Source organism: Brugia malayi (assembly GCF_000002995.4).
Source record: "Brugia malayi strain FR3 genome assembly, contig: Bm_v4_Chr1_scaffold_001, whole genome shotgun sequence".
Lineage (NCBI taxonomy): Eukaryota > Metazoa > Nematoda > Chromadorea > Rhabditida > Onchocercidae > Brugia > Brugia malayi.
Genome location: NW_025062475.1, coordinates 14,345,666 through 14,359,217, shown reverse-complemented (window position 1 = coordinate 14,359,217; position 13,552 = coordinate 14,345,666). Strand labels below are relative to the sequence as shown.

The window sequence follows — 13,552 nt, the reverse complement described above, 5'->3', positions numbered from 1 at the left end:
ACCATCCTATATACTGTGATAGTACTTTGTTGTTCGGTTTTGTTTTTATCTTCATAATTGTGGGTAATAAAAGTGTAAAAACGGTAACAGATACGCTACCAATAAGATATTTAAAATGAAAAAATTATAAAGAAAAAAGGCAATCAGTATAATTGCTTATGATTATACTTTGTGTGCGGTGTTGTTTTTATCTTCATACTTGGAAAACAAACAATCAGATAACTAGCATGTTATCAATAAAATATTGAAATCACAAGGAATCATAACGAAACAGCCATATCAAAATATCCAACTGGAAGAATCATGTTGAGCAATCAATACAACTAGCAATAGCAAATATGTTATCAACGAAATATTCGAATGGAAAGGTTCAGAAGAAGAAAAAGAGACAACCTATAAAACTAGTATTTACATGGAAGCAGCGTTGTGAGGGATTGTTCATTACTTCTTCTTTGTTTTTGTGGCAATACTTGAGGTTTTCTGTTGCTTTTGTTCATCCTGTGTTACTGGTACACGCGATATCAAACGTACGTTCTTTTGGAAATCCCTTTTTATATTTTTCAAATCTGGCACAAGAATATATCCTAAAATCAATCTTATTTAAAAATGTAGTAGTATCACTTATTGACAGATGTCCAGTCACAAACTGTAATGGCTAAACTTGAACTTCACCTGATTTTGAAGAAGCTACACCATGCATAAAAGAAAAGGACGAACGTAGTTCAGAAGCCTTCCTTCCCTAAGAAACTTTAAAATTCTTCACATCAAAAGAATATTAAAGAGCTAAAGAATATCACAATTAATATTCATTAGTCAATAAACATCGGTCAACTTTACTACCAAAATTAAAAACATCCAGTTGCAATCACTGTATATTAGAGACCGTTCACCGTTTCATCACTAAAATAATTATTATAAAGTAAGCAAAATAATGTTACCAATGAATGAATACCTCTTTCGATGACTGAAAATCGTTCATTTAAACTAATTGCCCGATTGCTATATTTGGAACCTTTTTCAGGAAGTGTTACGAAATTACGCTGAATAAATTGTCGCCCTTCTAAAGCTTTGATAGTATAATTATATCGTTGTGACATTGAACCTAGAAATATGCTAATGATTACAAAGCAATAAAAAAAATATGTTATATAAAGGCAAAATATCACGACTGTAAATGATCAACGCTGGATAAACTTAAATTGAATTATGATAAAACTTAGACTGAATTATGATGCATAAATGCGGTTAAAATTACAATTAGAACGATAAGAACCAATTAATACGATTAAAACTAATTTCGAGCATCCAAATCATTGCTACCTGAATTCTATCTTTATTCATTGTACCCAAAATTATTGCTAACCGGAAAACTTTCCGAAACTTCATTTGCAGTAATTCCACTTAAATTTCAAATTTAAATCCCGCTGCCATTTATTACCAACACTGCAATGGCCGAACCATATTTCCTGAATTTATGCTAAACCGATTGCTGGCAGATGGTTTGCCCGAGACTTTTTCCCGAGATGTTAAGGGATTAATGTAGGTTGGTGTTGGTTTATTAAGTATTGTTTTTATATGAGAATATAAGTTAATATTAATTTATTAAGTATTGTTTTTATATGAGAATATAAGTTAATATTAATTTTATTAAGTATTGTTTTTATATGAGAATATAAGTTAATATTAATTTATTAAGTATTGTTTTTACACAAGAATATAAGTTAATATTAATTTATTAAGTGTTGCTTTTATATGAGACAAAACAATGAGGGATAATATTTTGCTTTTCTACATTCTATTATATTATCACATGTTGATATGTGGACGTTTTATGCAGTTTAAGTTGAAAATTAATTTGAAACGTAATATGGAGATAGCGATGAAGTGAATATTAGTACATAATTAAAACACAAACCTGTAGTGTTTTATTTATAATCTTGAAATGCATTTTGATTTGAGAAAATGAAAGAGAGCATAAAAAGGAACGTTAAGAATATGTTTTATCGGATTATTTAGATAAATCTCACTGATTTTTTTAATGAATTTTACTGAGCTTTACGAATGATTATCGTTCTTTTTTATTTTCCTTTGTGTGAATTTTAACCAATATCTGCAGTTTTTTTCTGTCGCATATTTTTCATCTTTGTTTATTGTCTAAAGATGGGTATTATGCCTATTTTTTATCCTGAATACATTATTAATATATTGTTTCTAAGTCAAAATAGCGTGTCCCACATGGGACTTCCCGTTTGGAATCCCTATAAATATAAGATGTAAAATTGCAGTAGAAGTCTAATTTTAAAGTAGGTTTTCTCATATTATTGGTCTGGTTTATGTCATTCTTTAAGGTTAGCTAATTTCTTTATACTAACGAAGCTGTTTTATATTACATCAATTACTTATTTTAAATTTTTTATAAAAGATAACTCTGCTGTAATTACTTGTTTGCAGTGTATTTTTGTCAACATTCGACATAATTCATCTCCTTTGTTCGGCTCTTTTGTTTGTCCAGCTGATAGCAGTCATTAACTATTTTATACATCTGACACACGCAGAAAACGCAGAAAAGGTGTCACGTGGGAAATGAGTTCACTGCGCAAAGATGTTTTGGCAAGGAAAGGATTACCAACAGTGAGTGAAGATGGAAGTAACGTTGCAGCAGGGTAAGTTATCTTTAAAGTCTCATTTTTTGTCTTGAATATTTATTCATGAAGCTATTAAAGTTTTAGATTGGTACAAAAATAGTTGCTACATGAAATAACAAGAAAAAACCGCTCTGATTTCATGAACTTGAAAATAATAATTGCGGAGAAGTAAATTTGCTATAACCACTTCGTTTACTTAAAGAGATCCGACATTTGATTGTTTAAGAGCAGATATTAGTCAGTGGAAATTCTTTGTAATTTATTTTTTGTTGAATTTGGAAAGTTTTAGGACAGTTCCATCAACGAGTAAAGGACTTCGTCGTGGTACTATGATGGATGTAACACCACTCGAATGGAATGAATTTTTTGATAGGAAGCTTAGTTTGAACGTTAGCGACGGTGTTTTTTGCGTTTATACAAAAGGAGACGTTGGACCCATCTTTTACATGCTTCACGGCGGAGGTTATTCTGGTCTAACATGGGCAGCCGTAACAGTAAGTTCTCTCAATTTTGGGCATTAATACAATTCGCTTTCAAACGGTATCATTTAATCCTGTTGAAATTTCTTGTGAGGTTTCCAAAACATTTTTTTTTTTAACAGTCTTTTTTTTAACGGTTTTTTTTTTTTTTTTTTCGATAGAAATTACTGTTATAAGTGTGGTGATATGCGATGCGATCTAAGTTAGACGTTAAGTAAATGAAATAATTGTTGTCATGATAGGAGATATAGCAACTAGCAGCAGATTCTATATAAATCATACATTATTCTGGTAGCTTTATCTATTACATGTGTTTCTTTAGATTATAACTTCATTCCATTATTGGTAGTTATAATTTTAGGAGAAGCTTTCATCACAACTACAGTGCCGAATAGTAGCACCAGACTTGCGAGGTCACGGTGATACAATTACAACGGACGAGCAGGATTTATCTACCGAACGTCAAACAGAAGATATTGTGGAAATACATAAAAATATATGTGCAGGCGAAGCAACTCCGACATTTATAATAGGACATAGGTTATTTTGTTGACATTATATTTCAGAAAGTCAATCTTTATTATTCATCAATTCGCGATTTTATATTAATTGTCGTCTTCATTTCTGAAAAGATGTGATTTTTTTTTTTTTTTTTTTTCAGTATGGGTGGTGCCCTTGCAGTACATGTAGCAGCTAGTGGTCGTTTAAAGACTGTGATCGGTATTGCTGTCATTGATGTTGTAGAAGGTACAGCTATGGAAGCACTGACCACGATGAAACATTTTTTAAAAAGTCGACCGCAAAAATTTGGAAGCGTCGGTGGTATGCCTGTGTAGTTTGGTTATTCATTCTGTTAGAAATAAGGAAAATTTATTAATATAAAACAAATTAGTGAATGAGAAAAGGAGTGGTTTGTAACCATTTTTCCAGTATCCTCAGTTAAATGTTGAAATAGCGAAATTAAACTGTTTGAATTTTCAGACGAATGTCATTTTTATAGTTTGATATGTTTGGGGAGTCTAAATTAATTCAACATATTTAAGCCGCAGTAGAATGGTGCTGTAAATCGGGAACGGCGAAAAATTCTCGAGCTGCTCGTGTATCTATGCCTGCTCAAATTAAAAAGACTGGCGATGTGAGCTTATTGTTTTGTTATTTTACTAATATATTACATTTATGTTACTTTTATATGCTCTAAAAAATAAATCTTTCAAAGGCTTTTCATGTGTTGTGATGTTAATATTAGTGTAAAGTTATTTTAGTTGTATACATGGAGAATTGATTTGTCTAAAACGGAGCCGCATTGGATTGGATGGTTCAAGGGCCTTTCCAAACTATTTCTCGGCTGTCGTGTACCGAAGCTTCTAGTTCTTGCTGGCATTGATAGGCTGGACACCGATTTAATTGTATATTTAATTTTTTTTTTTCTGTCTTTTTATTTCATGTCTGCTTTATAGTTTTCATTAAGTTCAGAAATTAAAAAATGAACGTCAGTTGTGTACAAAAAATTTTTCCTCGTAATCTCATCTAAAAAATATGAATGAGGTATCAGTTTCGTCAGCTTTGTAGGTAGGACAGATGCAGGGCAAATTTCAAGAAACGATACTGCCGAAAGCAGGTCATGCCGTGCAAGAGGATTCTCCAGAAGATCTTGCCGATACGCTAGCAGGCTTTGCGTTCCGAAATCGATTTTGTCGTCCAGCGGATTTTTGACTCTATTTATTGATGTAAATCCATGGTTGATGACAGGGAATTATTATGTCGAAGTTTTACTTTCCTGTTCAGTTACTTCTTAGCATTTTCAGGTATTATCATTTTTTGCTGTATATTCCAACAAATTTTCAAGTATGCATAACTTCATCTTAGTGTATGTTTATTGCATTTCCTTGCTGCCTTATGATGACAGTTTTATGTCAAACTGAAAGAAATGTATCATAAATTTTATTGTTCTACACTGCTGCTATTTTCGCCAAATATATATTCCGATCTGGTTAAAGTGTGCGGAAGATATGGCACCTAAATTTGCATATTTTTTACAACCAAAATTCCCTTCAGTTTGAAAATGGGTATTTTGATTTCTTTGATTATGATAAATGTTGGTGAGAAAGTTGCCCGATTTTTGAGCAAATATAGGTATTTCTTTGATTGTTGGTGCCAGGACTTAGAACGAAATGAGAAACTGACAAACCGTAGGTGTTCGTTCAGCATATGTGACGTTAACATACGGTGCAAAGTTTTGCAATTCTTTTAATTGATATTGTGATGGGATATGCAATTTCTGTGCCACATTACCTACTGAAATAAGTCAAGTAATAATCACTGAAAAGATCAAATAGTGCAGGCAAGTAGGTTATATGCTGGAAAAAATGGATTTCAAAATTAATGCATTTCGTTCTTTTCAATGATTTCATATGATTTTACATGACGTTTTGTATATATGAACTAATTTTCTTTGGCATATTTAATTAATATAGATAAAACTACGCTTTCAGTAAATATTTGGTGCACATAGATTTTTGTCTACCTGTGTCTTCTAAATTGTTAGCCTCATAAAGTTAAAGTAATATCTAGTACTTAAACTAAAATTGTGCTTATTACCAGGTCCAACATTCATATCGAGCAAATGATAGAATGATGATGAGGCATGAGTTTTGTCTTTGTTTGCGTTAGGGAATGAATCATTTTTGGAATGATTGGACCAGGTCCAGTCGGGAAATTTATATCGATTTCCTGAAATTTCATTTCATATCCAAATTAAAAATAGCATATCAATGCTATTGTATTTCATATAGATAAAAACTTATCAATGTTCGTATATCAGCATGCACTGATTACTTATGATTGATAATATGCTCAGAAAACATTTTCACAATATCATCATTGTAAACATGATAGCGCTCTCACCTGTTTTAATATCATATTCAGTTTCGAATAAACTATAAGCTGATTTAGAATCACTCAACCAGTTGTTATTATTTAATTCAGTACCATCACTTTTGATTGTTTCTAAAATTACTGGAAGATAAGACTTTGAATTGAATGTATGAAATCATTTATACACGTAGAAAAATCAAGGAAATAGATGAACTTTACGAATAGATCACGTTACACATTTCGATTGATATGTTGTGATATGTATTTTGTAATAATGATTCATCAATTTGTTCAGTTATTTGAAATGAAATCCAGTCATACCTACTTCGGTAAATGCATTATTTAGAGCCAGATTGTTACCCATATTTTCTTTTCGTTCTACTGCATCTAATCCACGAGTAGTAGATATGAAGAGATGGCCATTATCATTGTCATTATCATTATCATTCTTATCAATGTCATCATAATAATGATTATCGAATGATAATGCTGAACTGATTGAGGAGGTATTTGGTGTAAAACAAGCGCTATCTGCAGGTAGTAATAACAACTGATCCGCAGTTGATGGAGGTATTGAACAGGACATGTCATGTCTAATTCCCATAACTTTGTTTGTCGTTCTTTTCATTTCAGATTTATTTTAATATGATAAAATGCTGTAAGAATTAGTTGGTTCAGTTACATTGAAGAAGCTAAAATAGATAATTTGTTGCATTTTTTTTTTTTTTTTTTTTTTTTTGGTCTTTCCAGAATTTTTCCTCTTTTTTTTGTAATAGATTTTAAATTTTTAACTTTCTCCTTTTTCTTTTTATATTTTCTAATAGCGGATTTCTTTTTTTCATCGTAACAGCTGTTTAAATTCATTGCTTGTTAAAATTCATTAATGATAAATTTTAGAAATGATCAAAAATTGACCGGTTATAAAAAGCACTAAACTTGCAATAATACATAAATCAGTGAAAATTCATTTTTATGAAATATGAAATTTTGAATTTGTTTTTAGTCATTTCATTCATAGTATATTCTCGACTATACTGGACACTTTTTTATTAAGTATATTGTGCAGTTACTATCTCATTTTAAAAAAAAAAAAATTCTATTATTCTTATTCCTATTGCTGCTATCAACAACTCCAGCAAATTTGCTATTAAATTCTTTTCTTTTCCGGGAATAACCTTGATTGTTGTAGAACATAATAATTCTATCGAATTAAAAACTGAAACTAAAAATTATAATGCTGTCATTTTAATTACAAATTTTCTTTAGTAATATTCCATCTCCATTGCAATAAATTCGTCTTTCTATTCTATTTAATACCTAGAAATTTTGTAATGAATTGTAATTTTTTTCTGCTGACTTATTGATTCCCTTGTTAACATCGATGTTCACATAAAATTCTCTCAAATTTATTTTTGTTTCCTCATTTTTCTCATTTTGATTCTTTATTCTTTAATTTTAATCATCTCGGATGTTAGTTTAACTTCAACTTTCCAACTTTCTTCTATTTGTTCATTGAATAGTTATGACTTTTCGTTGTATTAGTTTTTTTATTTAGAATTTTAATTTTTTGTAAAGCACTGATTGCTACCTAATTCATTCATATTTCTATATCTATCAATCCAAATCGTTTCTTTTGTTTTCAACTAAATTCAAAATTTTCACTGAACTAAACTAAACTAAATTAAAAAAAACCTTCTCTATTTTTGGTGTTCTTTATCTCTCCTTTATTGATCAGTTTGCTCATTATCAATAATCAATTCTATGCTAAATACTCGAGAATTCTTTGCACTTCCCAACAACGTTTTTTTTTTTTCCATATGTTATCACTCTAATAGAGTAACTTTTGTTTACTTTTTTAACTTTTCTTTTCTTGGTAACAATTCTTATTTCATCTTATTCCATTGTATATATATTTTTATTAACTAATTTGTTGATCATTGTTACGCTAAATAAGTTGCATTCATTCCTTAAATCTCAACAAGATCCTTCGTAACTTTTATAATTTCTGTTACTTTAATATATTCTTTTAAAAATATAATAATTATATCTTCTATCATTCATTTAGACTTATTAGATTTCTCGTTTATCAAGTTAATTGAGAGATAATTTATTAGCTTTTCAACTATGTTTCTTTCTCTACAGTTGTTTTGTTTCAATTGTTCTTTCAAATAATACATTTAATTGAAGGAAAATTTTTCAATACTTCCATTTAACAATACGATCGTATTTCTGTTTTTCTTACCACTCATTTCATTATTCATCTTTGTTTATTATGAAAGAACAATTGTAAATAAAATAAATAAACATCGTTCCTTCAAATTTTCTCCTAGGCAATGTCGATTAGATGTACTTAATTTCGTTGTAGCTCTGTTATGCCTTCTCTTTTATCAATCATTTTTTAAAATTGACTTATAAAATATCCCAAAAATCCCAAAAAAAATTTTAAATATCTATTGAATTCTACTATCTTCATTTCTGGATGTATCTTCTCGACTAGTTTAATTTTCCTTTATTTTCTTTTTGAATCTATGAATCTATCTTTTAACAGCTATCATTTTGTTGATTCTTTCTCACATCTAATGATGTATCTTATCTGTTCCTTCAATTAGAAAAAAAAAAAAAAGCTAAAAACTAAATATAATGCATTCTATGATAACTGATAAAAAAACATTCTTCTGTTTATTTATCAAATAGCACTCATTCAAATAAAATTTGTATAAATCGATCGAAACAATCTTTTCATTCATCTTTAACAAAACTCTGATGCTTCTTTTCAAATGCACTTACCCTGGAGATGATCCCTTCAATTATTTTCAAATGTTCATTCATCAGTACTCTCCTTTCTTTCTAAAGAATATTTATCGACTTACTTCCACTATTTATTTCATTTTTTTTGTTTTTTGTTTTTTTTTTTTTTTTCTTCTGCACTTATACTTTCTATCTTTCCCAAAACCAGTTTTTATTTTTATATGATATCCCTCTTTTTTTTGCTTCATCTGATTGAATTACCTTCAATTTTACCCCAAATAAACAATTTACACATTTTTTTTTGTCCCTGTCTTTTGGTCTCAACTTGTGACACAAAATTTATTTGTGCAAATCTATTTGAGCACTCTCTATCGATTGGAATATTGAATTGTAATTTGCACTTTTTTCTTATCTTTTTTTTTTATTCTTAACATTATTACTAAATTTGTATTAAATATTGAAATTATATTGCTGAATTCATTGTTATATTAACATTATGTGAGAATAAAAGTTTAATTATTATCCAAGTTTGAGAAATCGAAAAGAAGAAAAGAACCAAACAAGCTGAACTAATTCTTTCAGTCTTTTTTTATGATCAGAAAGAAATCTCGACATCATTTTTTTTTTTAACTATTTATAAAGTGTTTAGTACATTCTTTCAAAACTATTTCAATAAATTTTCAAATACACCAAATTATTGAAATAATTTACAGAAATATATTTTTCTCTTCCTAATTGATTTTATCGGTGATATTATTTAATACTAATCGTATGTACAAATACAATTATAAACAATAAAAAAAAAGATTTATTAAATGCTTGATAAATTTTGCGAGAATACAAAAAAAAAAAGAAAAAGAAATTAGTTTGCTATGCAAAACAATAATAACATTTATTGATCGGAAGAAGAAAAAAAATAAATGAAACTTATGCTAATAAAAAAAAAATGGGATTTAAGGATTATATGTTTGAAAAATTGCAAAAGAGAATTAAAAATTTTAAAAGAAATGAAGCAAAGCTCATAATTTTAATTAAATAAAAAATGATTTGTTTAAAAGAAATTTTGCAAAATACGTTGCCCAGTGCTAAAAATGCAGTGAAATGAATGAAAGCGAATAGTATAATGTTAGTATTAAATGTTATAATTAATAATTAAAATGAATTATACTCCTTTTTTAGTTTCAATAAATTCTATTACTCTGGAATCAATCAAAAAAAGAAAAATTTACTTCTTGTTAGATTAATAATTAGTTGAAATAATTCAAGAAAAATAAATTATTTCAAGACTTTCTCTTCCTTCTTTGTATGCCAATAAAAATAAAATTTATGGGAAAAAGTAGTAAAATGATATTAATTAATTAATTAATTAATTATCTTTGCAAAGGAAACATATTACAATAAGAGGTGTTAATTAATGAACAAACTTCAACAAAACATAATTTGTAATGCTAACTTTTACAATACATTTTAGCATCTTTTCAATTTTGTTCTTAAAAATAAAACAAATTTCAATAACTGTGTAAATTGCTATCTCCCTTCTCAAAAAAAGAAGCAATTAATCAGTGTAAACTGTTAAAAAAAATTTTTAGTAAAAGATCAAATAATTTTTGAGTCATCCGATAATTTAACTAAAATTAATTGACACTTTTTTTTTTAAAAAAAAAAAAAAAATTTTTGAATCATTTTTCATTTCCAAAAAAAAAAATGAAACAATTTGTTGAAATGTGATAGTTAAGTTTGCTTGTTATTCAAATTGATATTTGGAAAAAAAGCATTATATACTCCAATGAATATAATATAAGATTTCATTTCACAAATTATTTTTAAAATTCAAAATGACAAATTATTTTAAAATTCAAAAAATAAAAATGTGTTGAAAAAAAAAAAAAAGTATACAACAAATTTAGGTGAAATTCATAGCTCAATATAAATGAATGATTCATATTTCATCAAAAAAAAAAAAATTGACAAAATTAATTAACGACGGCAGAATAAGCAACGTAGAACTGAAAGTACGAATGATGCAAGCATCATTACTGCAATTACTGCCAAAACGACAATAACCCATGTCTAAAATTATCTATTAATTTCCTTTTAATTTATTTTATTTTCAAAATTTTAAATAACTTAAGAAAAAAAAAAAAAGGGAAGAAAAACATTTAAATTTATCTATTTCTTTACTTTTATCTTATCTAATCATGATCACTACTTATCTAATTTTTTCTTAGCAAAAAAAAAAAAAAAAGATCAAACAGAAAAAAAAAAGTTAAAAGTAAATTTAAAAAAAAAAAAGTTTACTAAAGAAATTGAGTGAGAAATTAACCTGTAGATTGAAACAGCATTCTTTGTTAGCAGTACCGCAACATTTGTAATAATGAAAAATGCTTGATGATGGACATTGTGTACCAATGACCGGTACTGGACACCATGTTGCACCATCCTATAAATTAGAAGATAAAATGGAAATTCTATATGGAATATATTTATAGGAATATCAAAATGAAATAATTTATTTCAAATTAATTTTGGGAAAAAAAAAAATTTTTTTTTTGCCAAATTTATACAATGTTTTAATTTTCATTGTAATTTAACTTTTCTTTTTTTTTTTAATTTGATCCAAATTTGTTACTGCTTATAAAAATTCTGCTATTATTTGAAATTGTAAAATCGGAATTTTTTTTTTTTTAGACTTTCGCTTTTTTCTTCTTTTTTTAAAAAGAAATTTTATGGAAGAATTAGAATTGATAGAGAAAATTTTAATCACATTTTAAAATGACTATAAGATTAATTTTCTATCATTTAATCTACACCATTTTCTGGGTTGTTTAGATTGCCACGAAAGTGAAAAGTAGTTAAGATTAATGAATAACGCATTACTCATAATCGAGAGTGAATGAAAATGAAATTAAATTACAACTTTTTAAGGTTAATTTATACCTTCATAAATGGTACTGTTATTTTAAAAAAAAAATTATTTTTCTACAAAGGAAAAGATACATAATAAATACATAATATATAATAAATATTATGCAGTGAAAGAAATTAATAATTAATTAATAGTTAAATTGGTTTAAATGAAAAAGCTAATTAATTAAATAATTAATTAGCGTTTGTACAAATGTACAAATTAATTAATTAATTAGCTATGATAAGAAAGTTATTTTTAGCAATGACATTTTAAAACATTAACCTTAGTGCTTGTCATTTCACGTACCACACTTTCTGCGTCACCATCGCATAGTACAACCGTAGCAACGATGGACAAAAGTAAACCAGTAGAGAGCATTTTACTGACGTTGATTTCTTCTAAATTTACTACGTTTATTAATGTACAAATAAACGTAAACGTTACCCTCACACGTAGACGTTGGCTATTCCAGCATTACACGTGTTATCGTTTTATTATTGTTATTTTGTTATTTAATAATAGTATATATGTTGATAGTCCGTTATTTAGTTACAGAAAGCAAATCTTTGTTTTCTTCCTTAACAGATATTGTAGATGACGTAGATTCACGCATAATTAATAATTAACGCTTAAAATTGGGTTAAATTAAAATGTATATATTAGTAATAGTATCATTACTACTATACGATAACAAAAATATTTATAATATTAATAATTATATTATTTATTATACGATATGTTATTATTATTATATATTATTATAATAGTATTATTTGTAATTGTAATTGTAATTGTAATAATAATAATAGTAATAACGATAATAATAATAATAATGATAATAATAGTAATGACAATAATAATAATAATAATGATTATGATGACAATAATAACAATAATAACGAAAATGATAAAAGTTGTAAATGCTTCCTTCTCGTATTATTTGAGTTTCCTTTTTTTTTCGAACTGAGGAAATTGCCAGCATCTATTTGCTATTTAATAATCTGTTTACTCCAACGTTTATTCTATTATAACGATATGGAAGAAAATTCAATTATAATATTGTGTGAAGGTAAAACTGTATTAAAGATTGTCTCAATTGAACATTCTTTAAACAAATATAAAATTTGCATTTAGCAATAAGCAATCATCGTTTTAAATTTCATTTAAATAAGCAATCATCGTTTTAAATTTCATTTAAATAAGCAATCATTTATCCAACATACATTTTCCCATTGTGGCTGAGCTTTTTCAACTATTAACAAAAGCATATGTGCATTGTTTAGTATGTTAAAAATAACTCAAATTAGCTTACAATGTCAAATTATTGTAAAGTAAACGTTTTCTAATCTAACAGTCATTCTTATCAGTAACTGATATAATGTTAAATTCCATCTTTGACAAATATAAAAAGTAAAGATCATCTGATAACTCTCTAATCACTGTAATCATGCTTTGTTGTTGCAAACCAGTGTCCACTATATAAGGATTTGGTATTAGTAAAGTACAGTTGGGCTGCTCCTTCTCACTTATTTAATTCGATTGATTTAAATCTTTTAAATTTTCCATTAATTTATTCCTTTTTTTAAAAATGCTATGAAATTATCAGTGATACTGTTGATATAGATTAATACTTATATATCGTAGCTGATAGTAAATTAAAGTAGTACCTACGAATCATTGAAATGTTCCCTAACAAAACACCTATGATTTCTCGAGAAATGATAAGACGACTAATCGACTGAATGATTAATTGATTCTGATCACTGATAAGAAAAAGTAGAAATGCTATGCTAACTGAAATATGAACAAATTATGTATTCGTACAATATAATAAATATATTTTATTCTTTACATATTTCCTGTGTTATGATAAAATTAAACTTTTGTAATTTTGAAAT

General features: G+C 27.2%; 4 protein-coding genes across 6 annotated transcripts; 1 reads left to right on the top strand and 3 right to left on the bottom strand.

Moving 5' to 3' along the window:
- Window positions 1–441: 441 nt before the first annotated feature.
- Bm9687 (Uncharacterized protein) lies at window positions 442–1,461 on the bottom strand (the record flags this gene model as incomplete). 2 transcript variants are annotated; one of them, XM_043077863.1, is made up of 3 exons in its annotated part: window positions 442–584; window positions 953–1,102; window positions 1,443–1,461. In XM_043077863.1, the coding sequence occupies 3 exons, from the start codon at window positions 1,459–1,461 to the stop codon at window positions 442–444; spliced, it is 312 nt and encodes a 103-aa protein (XP_042933797.1). The 2 variants fall into 2 exon arrangements, with proteins under 2 accessions (XP_042933797.1, XP_001896166.2); XM_001896131.2 differs by lacking the exon at window positions 1,443–1,461 and adding an exon at window positions 1,284–1,386.
- Window positions 1,462–2,583: 1,122 nt separating this feature from the next.
- On the top strand, window positions 2,584–4,837 carry Bm1819 (protein phosphatase methylesterase 1, putative; the record flags this gene model as incomplete). Of its 2 annotated transcripts, none has more annotated exons than XM_043077862.1 (7): window positions 2,584–2,663; window positions 2,935–3,139; window positions 3,486–3,664; window positions 3,786–3,946; window positions 4,177–4,259; window positions 4,387–4,530; window positions 4,694–4,837. In XM_043077862.1, 7 exons carry the CDS (start codon window positions 2,584–2,586, stop codon window positions 4,835–4,837), a joined length of 996 nt encoding a protein of 331 aa, XP_042933796.1. The 2 variants fall into 2 exon arrangements, with proteins under 2 accessions (XP_042933796.1, XP_001896165.1); XM_001896130.1 differs by having other exon boundaries at window positions 4,168–4,259.
- Window positions 4,838–5,065: 228 nt separating this feature from the next.
- On the bottom strand, window positions 5,066–6,602 carry Bm9686 (Uncharacterized protein; the record flags this gene model as incomplete). Its single annotated transcript, XM_001896129.1, has 5 exons — window positions 5,066–5,140; window positions 5,313–5,419; window positions 5,723–5,854; window positions 6,029–6,130; window positions 6,320–6,602. The coding sequence occupies 5 exons, from the start codon at window positions 6,600–6,602 to the stop codon at window positions 5,066–5,068; spliced, it is 699 nt and encodes a 232-aa protein (XP_001896164.1).
- Window positions 6,603–10,723: 4,121 nt separating this feature from the next.
- Bma-sup-1 (uncharacterized protein) lies at window positions 10,724–12,032 on the bottom strand (the record flags this gene model as incomplete). The annotated part of the gene is made up of 3 exons (XM_001896128.1): window positions 10,724–10,816; window positions 11,070–11,186; window positions 11,937–12,032. 3 exons carry the CDS (start codon window positions 12,030–12,032, stop codon window positions 10,724–10,726), a joined length of 306 nt encoding a protein of 101 aa, XP_001896163.1.
- Between the last annotated feature and the right edge of the window lie 1,520 nt (window positions 12,033–13,552).